The sequence below is a fragment of the Chiloscyllium plagiosum genome, unplaced genomic scaffold (assembly GCF_037043375.1).
Source record: "Chiloscyllium plagiosum isolate Xiang-an unplaced genomic scaffold, Cpla_swu_hap1 HiC_scaffold_2, whole genome shotgun sequence".
Lineage (NCBI taxonomy): Eukaryota > Metazoa > Chordata > Chondrichthyes > Orectolobiformes > Hemiscylliidae > Chiloscyllium > Chiloscyllium plagiosum.
In genome coordinates, this window is record NW_028270140.1 from 101,822,790 (window position 1) to 101,838,991 (window position 16,202).

At 37.1% G+C, this 16,202-nt stretch overlaps 1 protein-coding gene across 2 annotated transcripts in view; it reads left to right on the forward strand.

The window, feature by feature from the left end:
• skic3 (SKI3 subunit of superkiller complex) overlaps positions 1-16,202 on the forward strand; it is a 120,147-nt gene that overhangs the window by 31,411 nt on the left and 72,534 nt on the right. For both annotated transcript variants that reach the window (XM_043709524.2, XM_043709515.2), the window contains exons 8-16: positions 2,599-2,707; positions 3,477-3,617; positions 6,174-6,275; positions 7,170-7,306; positions 7,881-7,964; positions 8,285-8,388; positions 10,338-10,464; positions 13,435-13,614; positions 15,718-15,842. In XM_043709524.2, the coding sequence (XP_043565459.2) occupies positions 2,599-2,707; positions 3,477-3,617; positions 6,174-6,275; positions 7,170-7,306; positions 7,881-7,964; positions 8,285-8,388; positions 10,338-10,464; positions 13,435-13,614; positions 15,718-15,842 (1,109 nt within the window). The remainder of the gene's footprint in view (positions 1-2,598; positions 2,708-3,476; positions 3,618-6,173; positions 6,276-7,169; positions 7,307-7,880; positions 7,965-8,284; positions 8,389-10,337; positions 10,465-13,434; positions 13,615-15,717; positions 15,843-16,202) is intronic.

Below are 16,202 nucleotides of genomic sequence, written 5' to 3' on the forward strand. Positions count from 1 at the left end.
ACTTGCAGATACCAACACCTACCAAAAGAGGGAGTTTGACCCCACCCCACAGCTCACCAATAGGATAAACAACACACTGAGGAACCTACAAAAAAACGGACAGATAACCAGGTCGGACCTACAAAGAATGAAACCTGAAAGCAGCAACACCCCCAGATTCTATGGACTACCTAAAGTGCACAAACCAAACATCCACTCAGGGACACCATCACACAAACTGGCGAAAGAACTACAGCAGAAACTGAAACACTTGATCAGCGGATCCAGACACTCTATACAATCAACAGGAATTCTTGGACATCATCAGAAATATACACATAGACAAGGAAGAAAACCATGGTCTCATTCGACGTAACGGCACTGTTCACGTCTATTGACCAAGCCCTAGCCAGAGAAACAATAGCCAACCTGCTGAACAGACATAACAGACAACAGGACGTTGAACCCATCAACAAAGACGGCATACTACTAGACTTGTGCCTCACAACACACTTCACATTCAACAACCAGATATACAAACAAATCAACGGAACACCCATGGGCTCACCGATCTCGGGACTCATAGCAGAAGCAGTAATGCAAAGGTTAGAACAAACAGTCTTACCACAAATTCAACCCAAACTCTGGGTCAGATACGTTGATGACACCTTTGTAATCATTAAAAACACGAAAATAGAGAATACACACCGGATCATCAACTCCACACTCACAGGAATCCGATTCACGAGAGAGGAAGAAAAGGACAACCAACTCCCATTCCTAGACGTGAGGGTACAGAGAACACCAAACGGAGAATTCACCACTAAGGTACACAGGAAAGCCACACACACAGACCAAGTCCTGAACTATGAAAGCAAACACCAATACACAGAAACGAAGTTGCATCAAGACACTATTCAAAAGGGCCACAACACACTGCAGCACACCAGAACTGCAAAAAGAGGAAGAGGAACACCTATACAAGGTATTCGCAAAAACGGATACCCTCGCAATTTCATCAACAGATGCCTAAGGGAAAGACAACAGAACGAGGACATGCCGCAACCCAAAGGACTAGCCGCACTACCATACATCAAGAACATCTCTGAAATGACAGCCAGACTACTGCGACCACTAGGACTTACAACAGCACACAAACCAATAGCCACTCTCAGACAACAACTCACCAAAACGAAGGACCCGATACCCAGCATGAGCAAAACTAATGTAGTGTACAAAATCCCATGCAAGGACTGCACAAAACACTATATAGGACAAACAGGAAGACAGCTAACAATCCGCATCCACGAACATCAACTAGCCACGAAACGACACAACCAGCTATCCCTAGTAGCCACACACGCAGACGACAAGCAACATGAATTTGACTGGGACAACACTACCATTATAGGGCAAGCGAAACAAAGAACAGCCAGGGAATTCCTAGAAGCATGGCACTCATCCACAAACTCCATCAACAAACACATAGACCTGGACCCAATATACCGGCCACTACAGCGGACAGCTGAAACTGACAACCGGAAGCGGCAGGGACAGGCCTATAAATGCCGGAGGAAACACCACAGAAGCGTTTCACAGGAGGCTCCCAAGCACTGAGGATGTCACCTAGACAGGGGACGAAACGTTTGCAACAAAAACTTCCAGCTCGGCGAACAGAACCACAGCAACGAGCACCCAAGCTACAAATCTTCTCACAAACTTTGACATGCAAATAGTCCTGTGCTACAACTTCACCAGATTGACACTTCATTTTTAGGTATGTCTGCTCTTTTGGCATGCTTTCTACAGTCTTCATTGAACCAGCATTGATCTCTTAGCTTGATGGGAGAGAGAGGGATAATCCAGGCCATGAGAACACATGAATTGAATTCTGCTGTTAATGACACACGTGGATAGCTAGTTTTGAGTTGCTAAATCTGTTCCAAATCTGTCTGTTTTAGGTCTGTGGTTATGGTTAAAACATGATGGAGATAGTTCCAGTGTGAAGACAGGCTTTGGCTCCACATGGGTAGTCACTCTGAGTCAAATTTTCCCCTCTTGATGGTTGTCTCATGACCTGCTACAGAACTAATCTAGCAGCCATGACCTTTAGGAATCGGCTAATTTGGTTAGCATTAGTGCTGCCAATCTACTGTTTGTGATCGAGAGTGACGTCCTCCATCCAGAGTACATCTGTCTCCTGGCCATCTTCAGTGCTTCCTTTTTTAATGTATGTTCGGTGGATATTTAGAGAAATAAGCTAATATACTTCTATATTACTGACTATATGTTAAGCAAGCATTGCATTTTAAATGAATATATTTTGTTTTGATGATAAATCAATAATTGTATTTCTTGAAAAAACCTAATTAATCTTGTTGTTTAAAACCTGATATAGAAATGGTATATATTTTGGTAACTGGAGAAATTATTTTTATTGTATGTTACAACTATGGTGTATTGGGACTCCAGTGATAATGCACTTCTCCAGCTTCAGTTATAACTTAATACATGATTTATGGTCTGTTTTATTTTACTTTTCTTGAGGTTGCTTAAAATCAAAGCCTTAATAGTTTGAAAATGTAATTATATAACTTTGTTAAAACTTCTTTCTTTCAGCTGCCACATGAAGGAAATAAGCTAAAACTAGCATGTGAAACTTTGATAACCCAGTATCCTGATTCTTCTTCTTCACTCGAAGTACTTGCCATGCATTTTATCCAGACAGGTAGATTTAAAATAATAACTCTTTTGACAACTGACACCTGGTGGTTCAGATCTCACAAAGCAGAAAAGTATCCATAATTTGGCACAAATTGAGAGTCTTGCAGAATTAATAAAGATTAATTGTCTGAGAACTGAAAAAATTCATACTGTACATTAAAAGGCACGATCTTGATGCTGGAGTTAAGGGCCATTATTGAAATAAAACCGAGAGGGAGTGTTTCCATGGTCAGTGCAACTTTGATTTGTACATAATGTTGACACTTGTAGGAAAGAGCACAATTTCCTAACACTGGCACTACTTGTTTTGATAAAAATGACTTGCTCAATTTTTGAAAGGTAAAATAGTTTGAATAAGAAAGCAATTTATTGATTCAGAACTGAGTCTTAAAAATTTATCTCTAATGCATGGGGTTTGGTGCAGGTTAAAGAAGAATATGCCAGTCTAAATTAACCTTTTAAAACTTCTCAATCAACATGTTTAAATTGATTGATTGGCATTGAACATTTCAAGTGTTTCAGCTTCTCTATTAGCTCTTTGCAGGGGTATTATTGGAATTAGGTTGTTTCTGTACGTGTTACTGTTGAAGCATATTTGTTTTCTATCCTATTGTCTTTCTCACACTTTTGAAGCTTGCTATTGATACTGTTAGTAGCAAATTTCTGCAGTGTGCTGAGGATACCTTCGATGGTAGATAATCTTTTTATGCACCACTACAGACTTGATAATCAGGTTATGTTACTGTACTAAACCATCTTCTAATTTTAAACAGAGTGCTTTAGTGAAGAAGCTTTGCAATGTTATTCAAGACTTAATAAAACTGAACCAACAAATGGGCTAGGTCTTATTGGAGTTGGAATCAAAGCTATGCAAGAAAAGAGATATGAAGAAGCTGCAAAGAACTTAACTAAAGGTAGTTTTTTTAGGTTGTTTCATTTGGAATTATACTTGTGTAATAAGTCTACAATAATAGACTATAATACACCATTTGTAATGTGTCTGGCTCAAGAATCTCTGAAAGTTAATCTGATTGTATTATTTCTTGATTTCCAAAAACACATGTTTAGTGAAAATGTATATTTTAATGTCAATTTTTCTGTTTACAATTGCTGATTTGATTAAAAGTAAACAATCTGGATGCTAGAAATCTTGTGGTGACTTCCTCAGCAGAGTTATATTAGGTTTGAAATATTAACTCTGTTTTCTAATCCAAAGATACTATCAGACTTGTTGAGTTTCTACAGTATTTTCTGTTTTTATTGCTAATTTATTTAGGCCAGGATATCTTTCCAAATTCAGAAAAGATGTGATCTGCTAGCTGTATCCTTTAAAATAAGTTGGACTAGCTTCAACCTAATTTCTAATGGTTGTTGGTTTCAAGTACAAATTTGTCTTAACACATGCATGGAAACATGGGTACATACGTAGAGTGAATTGGTTGGTTGATTTATGGAAGTGATCATTATGAAGTGACAAATGAAACCACTTGGAGTTAAAACAAGCTTTTGGGGCAGTGTAAGGGTAACCTCCTGCTATTTGACTGTGTTGTATATGTTCTAAGTTGCTGGTGTGGATACCTGGAACTGTGGGGTCAAAGTGTATAATATAGACAATTGTCCATTTTGTCTAGGATGTTTCTGGATCACCCGCAGCAGATACAATGTTACAAGCCTCCTCTGACATCATGGTTTCATTGCTTTTTCTGTAAAGTGTAGTTGTGGGTTTCAGCATTAATATTTGGGAACTGGTACTATTAATTTGAACTCTTCCTAGATTACTTGTAAATTGGGGAATTGAAAATACACTTTTAAGGAACCCATAATTTAATTTCAAATGGCTCGTCAAATGTATTTATAACAAATCACTTTAAATTTTAGTTGTATATGTGCAGTTTTGGATGCGGTGCAATCACATTTTGAAATGATCATTCATAAAAAAGAAATTTGAAAACATTTCGCAGTGTTAATTACAAATTAAAATAGACTAAAATTGAATTATATGAGAAAAAGTATTGTGCCTGTGAACTATACAGAATTCCTTGACTTTGCAGAGGTATGTTCTCCAAAAGGTAGATAATTGCAGAAAGTTCAATAAATCTTTCCTTCCTTCACTTTCCCACCAAACAAGCCTTCCCCTCCCAAAGGAGAAAGTGAGGACTGCAGATGCTGGAGATCAGAGCTGAAAATGTGTTGCTGGAAAAGCGCAGCAGGTCAGGCAGCATCCAAGGAGCAGGAGAATTGTCGATTCTCCTGCTCCTTGGATGCTGCCTGACCTGCTGCGCTTTTCCAGCAACACATTTTCAGCTTCCCCTCCCAAAGAATAAGCCAAGAAATGCCAGAGTCATTTCTGTGCATGCTCAGGATATGCATACTCATCCTGTATTCAAATACAATCTGCATCCTCATGGTTTGGTATGTCTCCCACTGTATAATTACTGTCAAGCGAGGAAATCAGCACTGGTTCAATGCAGAGTGCAGGAGGATATGCCAGAAACAACAGCAGGCATGCTTAAAAATGAGGTGTCACCCTGCTGAAGCTATAATACAGGATTACTTGCATGACAAACAGCAAAATCAGCAAGTAATTAACAGAGTTAGCAATTGCACAACCATTGGATCAGATCTAAGCTGTGCAGTCATACCACATCCTGTTAAGTATGATGGTGGAGAGTAAAACTACTCGCTGGAAGAGGATGCCCACAAATATATCTGTCCTCAATGTTGGAGGAATTCAGGATATCAGTGCAAAAAGTTGATTTGATATATTTGCAATAATCCTCATCACAATGTAAAAGGCAACACCATTTTTCTGATCTGAAAAACAGTATTTTTGCATTTAAATAGCTGACATGTTGACTCCAGGTTTCAACAATGTCACACTGCATTCATTAATATTAAGCTTCAATTTTTCACTTCACAAATGCATGCATTACTCACCAGTATATTTTAACTAGGCTCAAGGCATCTCTTTATCTGTTCTCATTCATGCCATTATTACCTCCAGACTTCCAATGCATTCCTGCTGATCTCGCACATTCTACTCTTTGTGAACTTGAGGCCCACACCTTAACTTGCACCAAGTCCTGTTTTCCTATCACCATTGTGCTTACTGATCTACATGACTCCCAGTCAAGCAGCATCTTGATTTTACAATCTTAGTCGTTGTTTTCAAATCCCTCTTTCTCAGTACTTTCCTCTAGCTCCACAACCCACTGAGGTATCTGTGTTTCCTGGGTGCTAAGTTCTGATTGCTGTTCCTATACTTCTCCAGGTCCTTCCTCACTTTAATGTTTTATAACATGCCTTGAAACCTACTCATTTACCAAATATCTGATCATTTGATCTAATATCTCCATGTGACCTGGTGGTGTCTTAGTGCCTCAAGATGTTTTATAATGTTAAATATATGTTGTTTGATCTGAATGTTCTATCTCTTACAAGACTTGAGAGAAATGTTACTTGTATTACAGGATTAAAGCAGGCACATTCAGCAACTATAGCGTGGTTTTACCTAGCAGAGATCCAGTTCTGGATGCACAAATATGAAGCAACAATTAGCTCCTGCAGAAGTGGTAGGAAATGTTCTTTTTGTTTACATATAAAAGGGACCACATGCTAATTAATCTCCCCTATGTTATTCCTGGATAAAAATGAATATAGCTCAGTCTAATTGTCTGTTTGTCTCCACTACTACTTCCATTTTCATATCTCATCTCATTGCTTGTGCCTCTATCTCAGATTTCTTTTTCCTTACTTTCTTTGAGATGTATCTACTTTTGCAGGTACTATACATCACAATGTAAAAGGCAACCCCATTTTTCTGGAATGAAAAGCAGTATTTTTACATTTAAAAAGCCTATACTTTGACCCCAGGTTTCAGTCATGTCATGCTGCACTTATTAATAGTAAGCATCACTTTTTCACTTCACAAATGCATGCTTTACCAGTATCTGTTAACTGGGCTCAAGGGATCAAGCAGGTGATACAAACTGTTACAAAGATGTGTGGCATTTTAAGACATACCCATAAAGAGCAGAACAACAAAGAGGAATGATTCTTCCAACAAAACAAATGAAGTGTGTAGCTGGTGTCAAGGTAAAATTCATAACATTTGATAGCTCATTAAATAGCCACTGAAAAGAAGGAATTTGGTGTTATGAAAATCTGTGTGTAAATAGATGATGGGAAATTTCTTCAGGGCAGATTCCTCCAAGCCCAAATGCTCGACAGGAATAAAGACTAGCCAGGAGCTAAATATTCAGAAAACTGTTTAAGGGGAGCCCTCAAAATCATCATGTTTACTACATCACCAAAAAGTTATTAACTTTTATTTGTCGTTGAAAATTATCTCATTAAATTTCAACATTAAAATCGCTAGTGCAATATTAAAGTACTTTTTGTGTTCAGTGAAATCAAATTAGGAGCTTAAGTTTGTTACAGATTTTGTTTGTGATTCATGTCCATAGGTTTGGAGCTGTTGGAAAGCAGTGGCCATTATGGGAATGCACAGCAAAAACACAAGTTGCTTCATTTACAAGCAGATGCAATGATCAAATCTGGTGATGCAAATAATGCAGAGAAAGCTTTTGATATCTTGGAACAGGTAAGACACTGTGAAGGAGGCAAAGTAAAAGCTGTCCTGTTTTTAATGTGAAGTCCTTATTCTTTTCCTATTAACATTAATATACATTATATCCAGAAGTTTTGTTCAAAATTATTGGTTAAGGGAAAAATCAGTTTATTTTGAGGGATTACTTGCTATTGAATTGAATTTTTTTTTGTCAAACAAAATTTGCATTGTTGAAATTGTAGGCTTTTTAGAAATGGTCTTAGCTTTTCTGTTCTTTGTTCTATTATAACTTCTGTTTAGCCTACACACATGGCAAGGTGACAGGACTTTGGGTGATCACAGTGCTGCTGAATCCTGGTCATCTTCAAGTTACCAAAAGATGTAGTGTAATACTAATATTATACTAATGATTTATAGCTTCTGATTCACTTCTGATATTTTCTTAGAGTTCACATAGTTTATGGAGATCTTCTAGTCACTTAAAGTCAGTTCTCCTGCTCTGTATTCATTCAGAAATAATCCAAAGTAGGGTTAGAAATGTTAGCGAAAATATAGAAAACAATTGACTGATCTTTGTGACATAATTTGAATGTTGCTACGTCTTTAGCTTCCTGGCTCCAGTGAACCAATACTACTTGCCTTGAAAGGACAAGCTTGTTTGAACAAGGGTCTGATGAAGCAAGCATCTCAGGTTTGTTTGTTTTGAAAACTTCTTAATAATATGCAAGTACATGTGAAGCGAATGTTCTAATAGTTGTCAACATTATTTTCACTTTGTAAATACAACTGTAATTCACTGTTTTGAATGGTTGCATTTTCTTCATTGAAAACAAGAAAAAGTAATTCTAGTACAAAGTAAAAACTGTAGTAAAATGTTTACATGCATGAAATTTAGATCTTAGTTTTTTATAAGGTTTTTTCCCATCAGCAACAATCCATTGCATAGATATTTAGCAGAATTTAGAATCTTTATTGAAAGATAAATTCATATGTTCTTCATTCACCTGATAGATTGCAACAGATCTTGTGGCTTCTTGTCCTGATGTGGCAGAAACATGGGAACTCCAGGGCCTTGTTAGTTATACCCAAAAAGATTATATTCAAGCAGAACAAAGGTATGAGAGGTTTTAAACTCTGAGCTCACTTTGTGTTTGCAAATAAAATTAGAGATACTTTTTTGCTTATAGAATTAGATGTTAGGCCTGATTTTTTTTTTAAAGAAAAGAGAAGCTGTAGTTTGTAACTCATTTAATTTTTCACTTTAATTAATTAACTAGATCTGAATTATAAAGATATTGTACTAAGGTTTGCAGACCAGAAATATTGGAAGCATAAGGTATTTTTGAAATTTATATTGCTAATCCATACTTTGGTAACTAGGCACTTTTCAAATTGGTTTTCCTTTCCCCATCTCCACGATTAATCATCTATAGATGGTGATGAATTGATTCCTATGTTGTAGTAACACATTGGATTCTTCAGTCAAATACACACTTTGTTGTGAACATGGAAAATGAATGTTGCCAATTTATTTGAACATGTGAGAATTCTTAAAACTAAGGCACATTCTGTTCTCAACCAATGTTACTATTAGAGTAAGTAATGCAGACCTGAACCAAATGGATTTCTCACGAATGTTGTTTCAATTTGAGAATGAATTTCACACTGCAGAGTGTAAATCTTGGAACCTCCAAACCATTCTCCACTGTAGTGGGTTGCAGATGAGGGGAGATATTCCAGGATGGGGGAGAAAAGTTTGAAAATAACTACAGTTGGAAGGTTTGATGGATGGGTGGGTGGAAGCCAGCCCATTTTTTATTTTGATGAAAATATTCTGATATTTTCCTCTTCCCTCTCCTGATCGTCTTAGCTTTCCAACCATCAAGATTTCATTGAGCATTATTGAGATAGGAAGAGATGCTACAACTACAGGAATGATGGTGTACATGTGCTAATTCGGAAATGTCATGAGGAATCTGAAATTTTAAGGAATTGAGTTCCCTCAAAATTGAAGCATAGACTTGTTTGCAAAGGACAAGCTGAAAGTAATCTATTCCATTAATGGCAGTCTTAAAGTACAACATGAACCTTTCTTGAGGGGGTGAAGTTATTGCCTTAGACTCTGAATGTAGATACAGTGCAGTGATGGAATCCAGCTTTCAAAGAAATCTGACGTGGAGTTTTCGAAGTGGGAAGAGGTCTGCATGGACCACAGGTGCAAGGTGCCAGCAAGATTCTAACAAAGGGCACTAGTATTGACCTTAATAGAAAGTGGAATCTGAGTGAACAGATTGCTTAGAGGAAAACCCATATGAAGCAAAGTGGTGGTATAATTTTTTAAATTATTTTAAACCTACTGTCACATTTCCTATATATTTTCTCATTCCTTTGTCAATGCTGGTGAAAACACTTGAGACTTAGTACCTAGTCTGCTCTGTGGCACTATCAGGGAACTGGAATCCCAAACTCAATACAAAATAACTATTTTTGTAACTTTTGTTCTTTTGCAAGAGAGTTACTGCAATTAGTTATTAATTCAGTTACTAATATCGACTAACTCTTTGATTTCCAAGTCCCTGTGTCACACAATCACCTATATGTTTAATGGAAAAATCCTTTAAATGTAGTTGAAAAAGGAGTTTTCAACAGATTTTGAAGTTGTGTTATGATCTGCACACCATTTTTCATATGTAGTAGCCACGTATGTACAGTTTCTAAAGACAGTGCAAAAAGCTATTTACAAATAATGAAAAGGCAACTTGGTGTTTAGATTATAGAGATACAATTTGATCATGTGCAAGAATAAATGCCAACAATTTAGCATTGGTTTGGCTTAAGAGAAAGCTGAATTGCTGATACAGTACCACCTCAATTGCTTAGATTGCTGTTTCACTGATGTCTTACTGGTGACTGAAAGAATATTGAAACCAACAGCATGACAACATTAGTCAGAGTTTTAAAATAGCCTGTGTAAGGAATGAATTCCAAAATCTTCACTGTTAAGTGATCCTAATTATTTTTTTGGAGAAATAAATCTGATAACTTTTTTGCCATATATCTACAGTTTCCAGAAAGCTCTGAAATTGAAAGCAGAGTGTGGAATATATTACTACTACCTTGGACTAGCTTACTGGTTCATGGGGGAGGTGATGAGAAAAGACAAGTCTAAAACTGCTACACATTTGTTAAAGGTTTGTGAAACCATAATGATCTTTCTTATGATGTACAAATTCTGCAAGTAAATGCTGAAATATTTCATCATGTGGAGGTGTTAGACTGGGATGGAAAAAGTAAATCACACAACACCAGATTATAGTCCAACAGGTTTATTTAGAAGTACAAGCTTTCATAGTGCTGCTTCTTCATCAGGTAACTAATGAGGCAGGACCATAGGATGCAATTTATAGCAAAATATGAAAGTGTCATGCAATTAAAATGATATGTGGAACAAACATAGATTGCTGTTAAATCTTTCATCTTTTTGAATGGGACTATAGCCTGGTGTTGTGTGAATTTTAACTTAAATATTTCAGACAATGGTATTATGACTTCTGACTTATTAAGCAATCACCTAATCTCATTGATCTTGCTTTAACTCATAATATGCATTCACAGAGATGCTAGTAAGATTGATTAAATGAAATTTCATAATTCATCTAACCAAGAAAACACTGCAGCCCATTGTACCATAGTATATTGTTGCTTATTAACTAATTTCAGGGTTTTTGTCCACACTTGTCCAGAAAGCTGTTCTCTCTGTTGACATTTTTTCTGTATGAAGAAATTGCTAAAAAATTGCATGAAGCAAATCCTAAATTTTGAAGAAATTCAATGTGTAACTTTTCCCTGAACTGCCTCAAAGATTGGAATAAAACAGTATTCACAGTATAATCTGACTGTTATACAGTTGATGTATGATTTTCTTTGATCATTTGGCTATGTAGTACACATTCAGTTTTCTTGATTGGTGGAGTACCTTAAGCATAAGTCTACAAACATTTCCAGTTCTCTTTTTCAATTTTATCTGTAGGTGATTCAAAATTGTTCACTTATGTCCTTTTTATTTCTGTTTGTGTAGTACTTTTACATTTGTTTTGTACTCTGTGAGCAGCATCTTTTAACAGTTGCTGCCCTTTGCACTGTATAATGTATGAAGGGTATAGATTTGCTCGCTGAGGTGGAAGGTTCATTTTCCTCTGTATAGGGCCTTTCAAGTTCATTAGCTGCAATGAGAAAAAGCTTTTTCACACAATGAGGAGTTAAGGTATGGAAGCCTTTGCCTGGAAACATAGAAGCACATTCAACTGAGGCATTCAAGAGAGCATTTAATGAATATATGGTTAGGAATAGTGTGCAAGGATATGGGCAAAAGATGGATTGAAACTTTGTGCCCATACCAGTTGCAGTACTATGAGCCGAAACGCCATCTCCTGCGCTGTAATAATTTGGAAATTCTGAATGAGCTCAAGTACATGGAGGGTATAAAGTGGAAGACTGGCCAGTGTAGCTTAGGAATAAGGTAACAAATGCATAGGTAAACTTTTCAGCAGCAAATGAGCTACAATTGCATACAGTTTTGGTCTCCTTACTTGAGGGATTTAGTTGCATTGGAGGCATTTCAGAGGAGATTCACTAGATTGCTTCCAGAGATGAGGGACTTGTTTTATAAAGTGAGATTGAGCAGTTTTGGGCTATATTGTCTAATTGAGGTATATAAGATCTAAAAGGTTATTGACAAAGTAGACATAGAGGGAATAGTTCCCCTTTTGAGGCAAGCTAGAATAGGAGTCTTGATTTTGGGATAAGCTTACCAGATTTAAAATAAAGATGAAGAATTACATTTTTCAAAGGGTCATGAAATTCGCTACCCCAGAATATGATGAATTCTGGGACGCTAAATAATTTTAAGGAGATAAATTTTTAGTTCTATCCCATTCTAAATGGGATGAAGGGTTATGGAGAGTAGGCAGGAAAGTGGAGTTGGGACCAAGATGAGATTAACCTCGTGTATAAATGGCTAAGCAAGCTTGAGGGGTTGAATTGCCTTTTTCCGTTCCTAGTTCTCTGTTCTTGTGAGCTAGGTGGGACCGAAGTTATGGAAGTGGGATTGGTGGTCATGTTAATTGAGAGGATTACTGGTTGGAAGTTGATCCCTTCGGTCAAATTGTCACATCCTTGTAGTCTGTCTCCAGGCAGAGGGATGCAATCATTGGCTAGGGACTGAAACCATAGCTTTATTTAATTGGTAAATTTCTATTGATTCTCTGCTGGTTTGAATAAAGTCAGTGAAAGAATTGAAACTGATTGATGTGATATAACAGAGTTGGATGTTGTTCGAGAGATTCTTTATGCTCTGTGAATGCTTTACATTCATTTAAACATATATGTTACCTGCTACAAACTAAATAAGCTGGAAGTCACGTATGAAATCTTGTCAAAATGTCGTAACCATTTTTGTAATGAAAAGAGTAAAGAAGCATAAAGTACAACTAAGTACATGTTTAAACCTTTCAAAGGAAACATCCAGAGGGCAATTGGATACTGTACTTAATTCTAACCCATAACTTATTGATTCCCTTGCATTTTTTGTAAGATTTTGAAAATAAACTACTGTATAATATTGGAATTAGAGACATTTCTGAATAGTGAAAGCTAAGAAACTTGAATTCAAACTTTTATAAAAGTTATATTTTTGTGTCTTCTGTCATAACTGTGTTTGGATTTCTTTTGGATACTTAATTGTACGCAGTATTTTTGCAATTATGAACATCTTGTCACATTTTCCAAGGTGAAACTAAGGAAAACATAATGGAAGCTTTGCTAAAATGATTGCTACTTCAATATCATTATAGATTTATAATGCAAAGGAAAGGTGTGACTCAGCATTCTAACTTCCCCTCCTTAACCCGTGGTTCTAAGGATAAACTATTTCATTTAGGAATTAAAATTCAAACTTGTGTACCATGATGGAAAATTGAAGACAAGGAGAAAACGGTTACAATTTAGCTATCGAAGGGTATATTTTCCAGTTTCTGTTACAATGTGTCTAATGCTAACCAATTATAGTTTCAAAAGTGTCAAGATATTTTGTTTTTTCTGTTGTCTTTCACTTTTGACTTCAGTTCCAGCTTATTCATAAGTTTCTTCTTAACCGACTGTAGGCTGCCAAGTTGGACACATACAATGGACGAACATTCTGCTACTTAGGCCACTACTATCATGACATAGTACAAGATAAAAACAGAGCTCGTGGTTGCTACAAAAAAGCCTTTGAGCTAAATAATAGTGATGAAGAAGCAGGAGCAGCTGCTGTTGATCTCAGTGTTGAACTTGGAGATATGGTACTGCACATGTTTAAACTATTCTTTCAGAATTGTTTTCACTTTGTGACTGAAGCTAAGTTGGAAAGATACATATTCATCTTAGTATATCTAAACGGTGTTATGATTCCCACAAAGACTTTTAAATTTTTAAAAGGTCATTTGAATTTCCATTGAATAACTGAAAGGATTACACAGTAGGATTTCAGGCTTTAAGACTTTTATTATATTGTTAAAACTAAAAGCTGTTAAGTAGACACAGCACGGAAACAGACCCTTCGGTCCAACTAATCATGCAGACCAGAACTTGTACATGCTGACCAGGTATCCCAAATTAATGGAGTCCCATTTGCCAGTACTTGGCCCATATCCCTCTAAACCCTTCATATCCATACATCCATCCAGATGCCTTTTAAATGTTCCAAGCTTCATAATTTTTTTTTCTTTGATCCTTGTATTTCATGTGTACCTTAACACATGACCTGTCACCTTGGTGAATTGTTGGGCATTTTTCTTCTGTTGAAATTGGATTCAGAAACGCAAAATAATTACACAGAAATACTCTTATCTCGTTCTCTGGGCTAGTTTTTAGATTAGATTACTTAGTGTGGAAACAGGCCCTTCGGCCCAACAAGTCCACACCGACCCGCCGAAACACAACCCACCCAGACCCATTCCCATACATTTACCACTTCACCTAACACTCTGGGCAATTTAGCATGGCCAATTCACCTAACCCGCACATTTTTGGACTGTGGGAGGAAACCGGAGCACCCAGAGGAAACCCACGTAGACAATGGGAGAATGTGCAAACTCCACAGTCAGTTGCCTGAGGCAGGAATTGAACCCGGGTCTCTGCTAACCACTGTGCCACCGTGCTGCCTCTAAGTTTTGAAATAATATCAGTCCTGACTTGGCATTTAACAAAAGCAGCAAGGCTGGCAATAGTCACCTATGTTAGAGTAAGTAGTACAGGAGCTTTTGGGGTCTGCCCACTCACCGTTAAACAAGGAAGTCTGAAAGTTGAGAGGTTATTTACCCTGCTATTCTGTATTCTGCGTTATAACAGAACTTTGCCTATCATCTCGGTTTTGAAAATTTGCCTGCAGTTTGTTAGTTATACACTAATCATGGCAGAAAATAATTGGGACTGGTGTATTTCAGAGTTTTAAATGAGATAATATTTGCTGCCAAGTAACTTTCCTGGTCATGGAGTCTCATTCTTTCAGAAGCTTATTTTTGTTGGAGATTATTTTGTTAAAGAAAAGTCCTTTTTGACTTTTTAATAACTAATTTATAATTTATCTTTCCCTTAACACTATTTCTCTTTGCACACACCGACTAAAATAAGAACAGTTTAAATACATTTTTTTACTGGTTTAGATTGCATGTCTTTGTGAAGTTTTTTTTTTGTTTGGTTGAAGATTTGCTGTTACTTCCCTACTTTCAGTCGTCACAAATCCTCAGCTGAGGGCACCTGCTAAAGCAGATGCTAGAATCACTCAAGTCTTTGCTCAAAAGCCAGCAGACCCTTTGTGGGCATCTGTCGGTGAGATGAATCATGAATCTTGTCACTGGCTGCCCATTATGTGCCAACATTTAACTTGCAATTCTGCCAACTTATTCCAATCAGCTAGTTTACTGTTAGTAAAGTATATTCATGGGCGGCATGGTGGCACAGTGGTTAGCACTGTTGCCTCACAGCGCCAGAGGCCTGGGTTAGGTGGATTGGCCATGCTAAATTACCTGTAGTGTTAGGTGAAGGGGCAGAGTGTGGGGGAATGGGTTTGGGTGGTTGCGCTTCGGCGGGTTAGTGTGGACTTGTTGGGCCGGAGGGCCTGTTTCCACACACTAAGTAATCTAATCTAATCTAAGTAATTCTGTGAAAGGTGAGTAGGATGGCAATGATTGGAACTGAATAAGCTTGAAAGTCACATGTTGTTGCTTTTTACTTGGATGATGGACAAGACCAAATTGATTACTTGAAAATTTTAATGCAACTTATTTAAAAAAAAAGTAATTCCTGTGTTACTTTGGCAATTGTATTACGCAGCGAGTTGATTCGTAGTCGTGATTTATTTATTTATATCACTTTTTTTCACATTGATACTTGTTTGCTTTTAGGGGACTGCTCTTGCAATTCTGAGGACAGTGACTGATCAGTCAAGTGCTGGAACAGCCAAATGGGCTTGGCTTAGACGAGGACTTTATTACATGAGAACCAACCAGAGTTCACTGGCTGTGGCAGAGTAAGATATCTATGTTTAATTGCCAGGTACTCAGTTGTGTCATTAGAAGAGAATTATCAGAGCAGGTGGGGAAATGAGTATCCTAGTTGAGGGAAGCTGAGGGAGAATATTGAGGGTGATGTGAGAGAGATGCATAATGCATAAATCTAGGACATGTTCCCCGTGATGGGGAGGGGGGAGAAGGAAAAAATCAACAGAAGCAACTGTGACTGGAGGAATGCGCTGGTAAAACCCCACTAGTCCATACGTTGCATGATTCATAAAAAAAAATTAATTCAATCACAAATGGCAATTGTTTGTCTTTTATTCTGGATAACAATATGAAGGGGATTTTGACCAGAGTTTTTTTTTCATGAAATA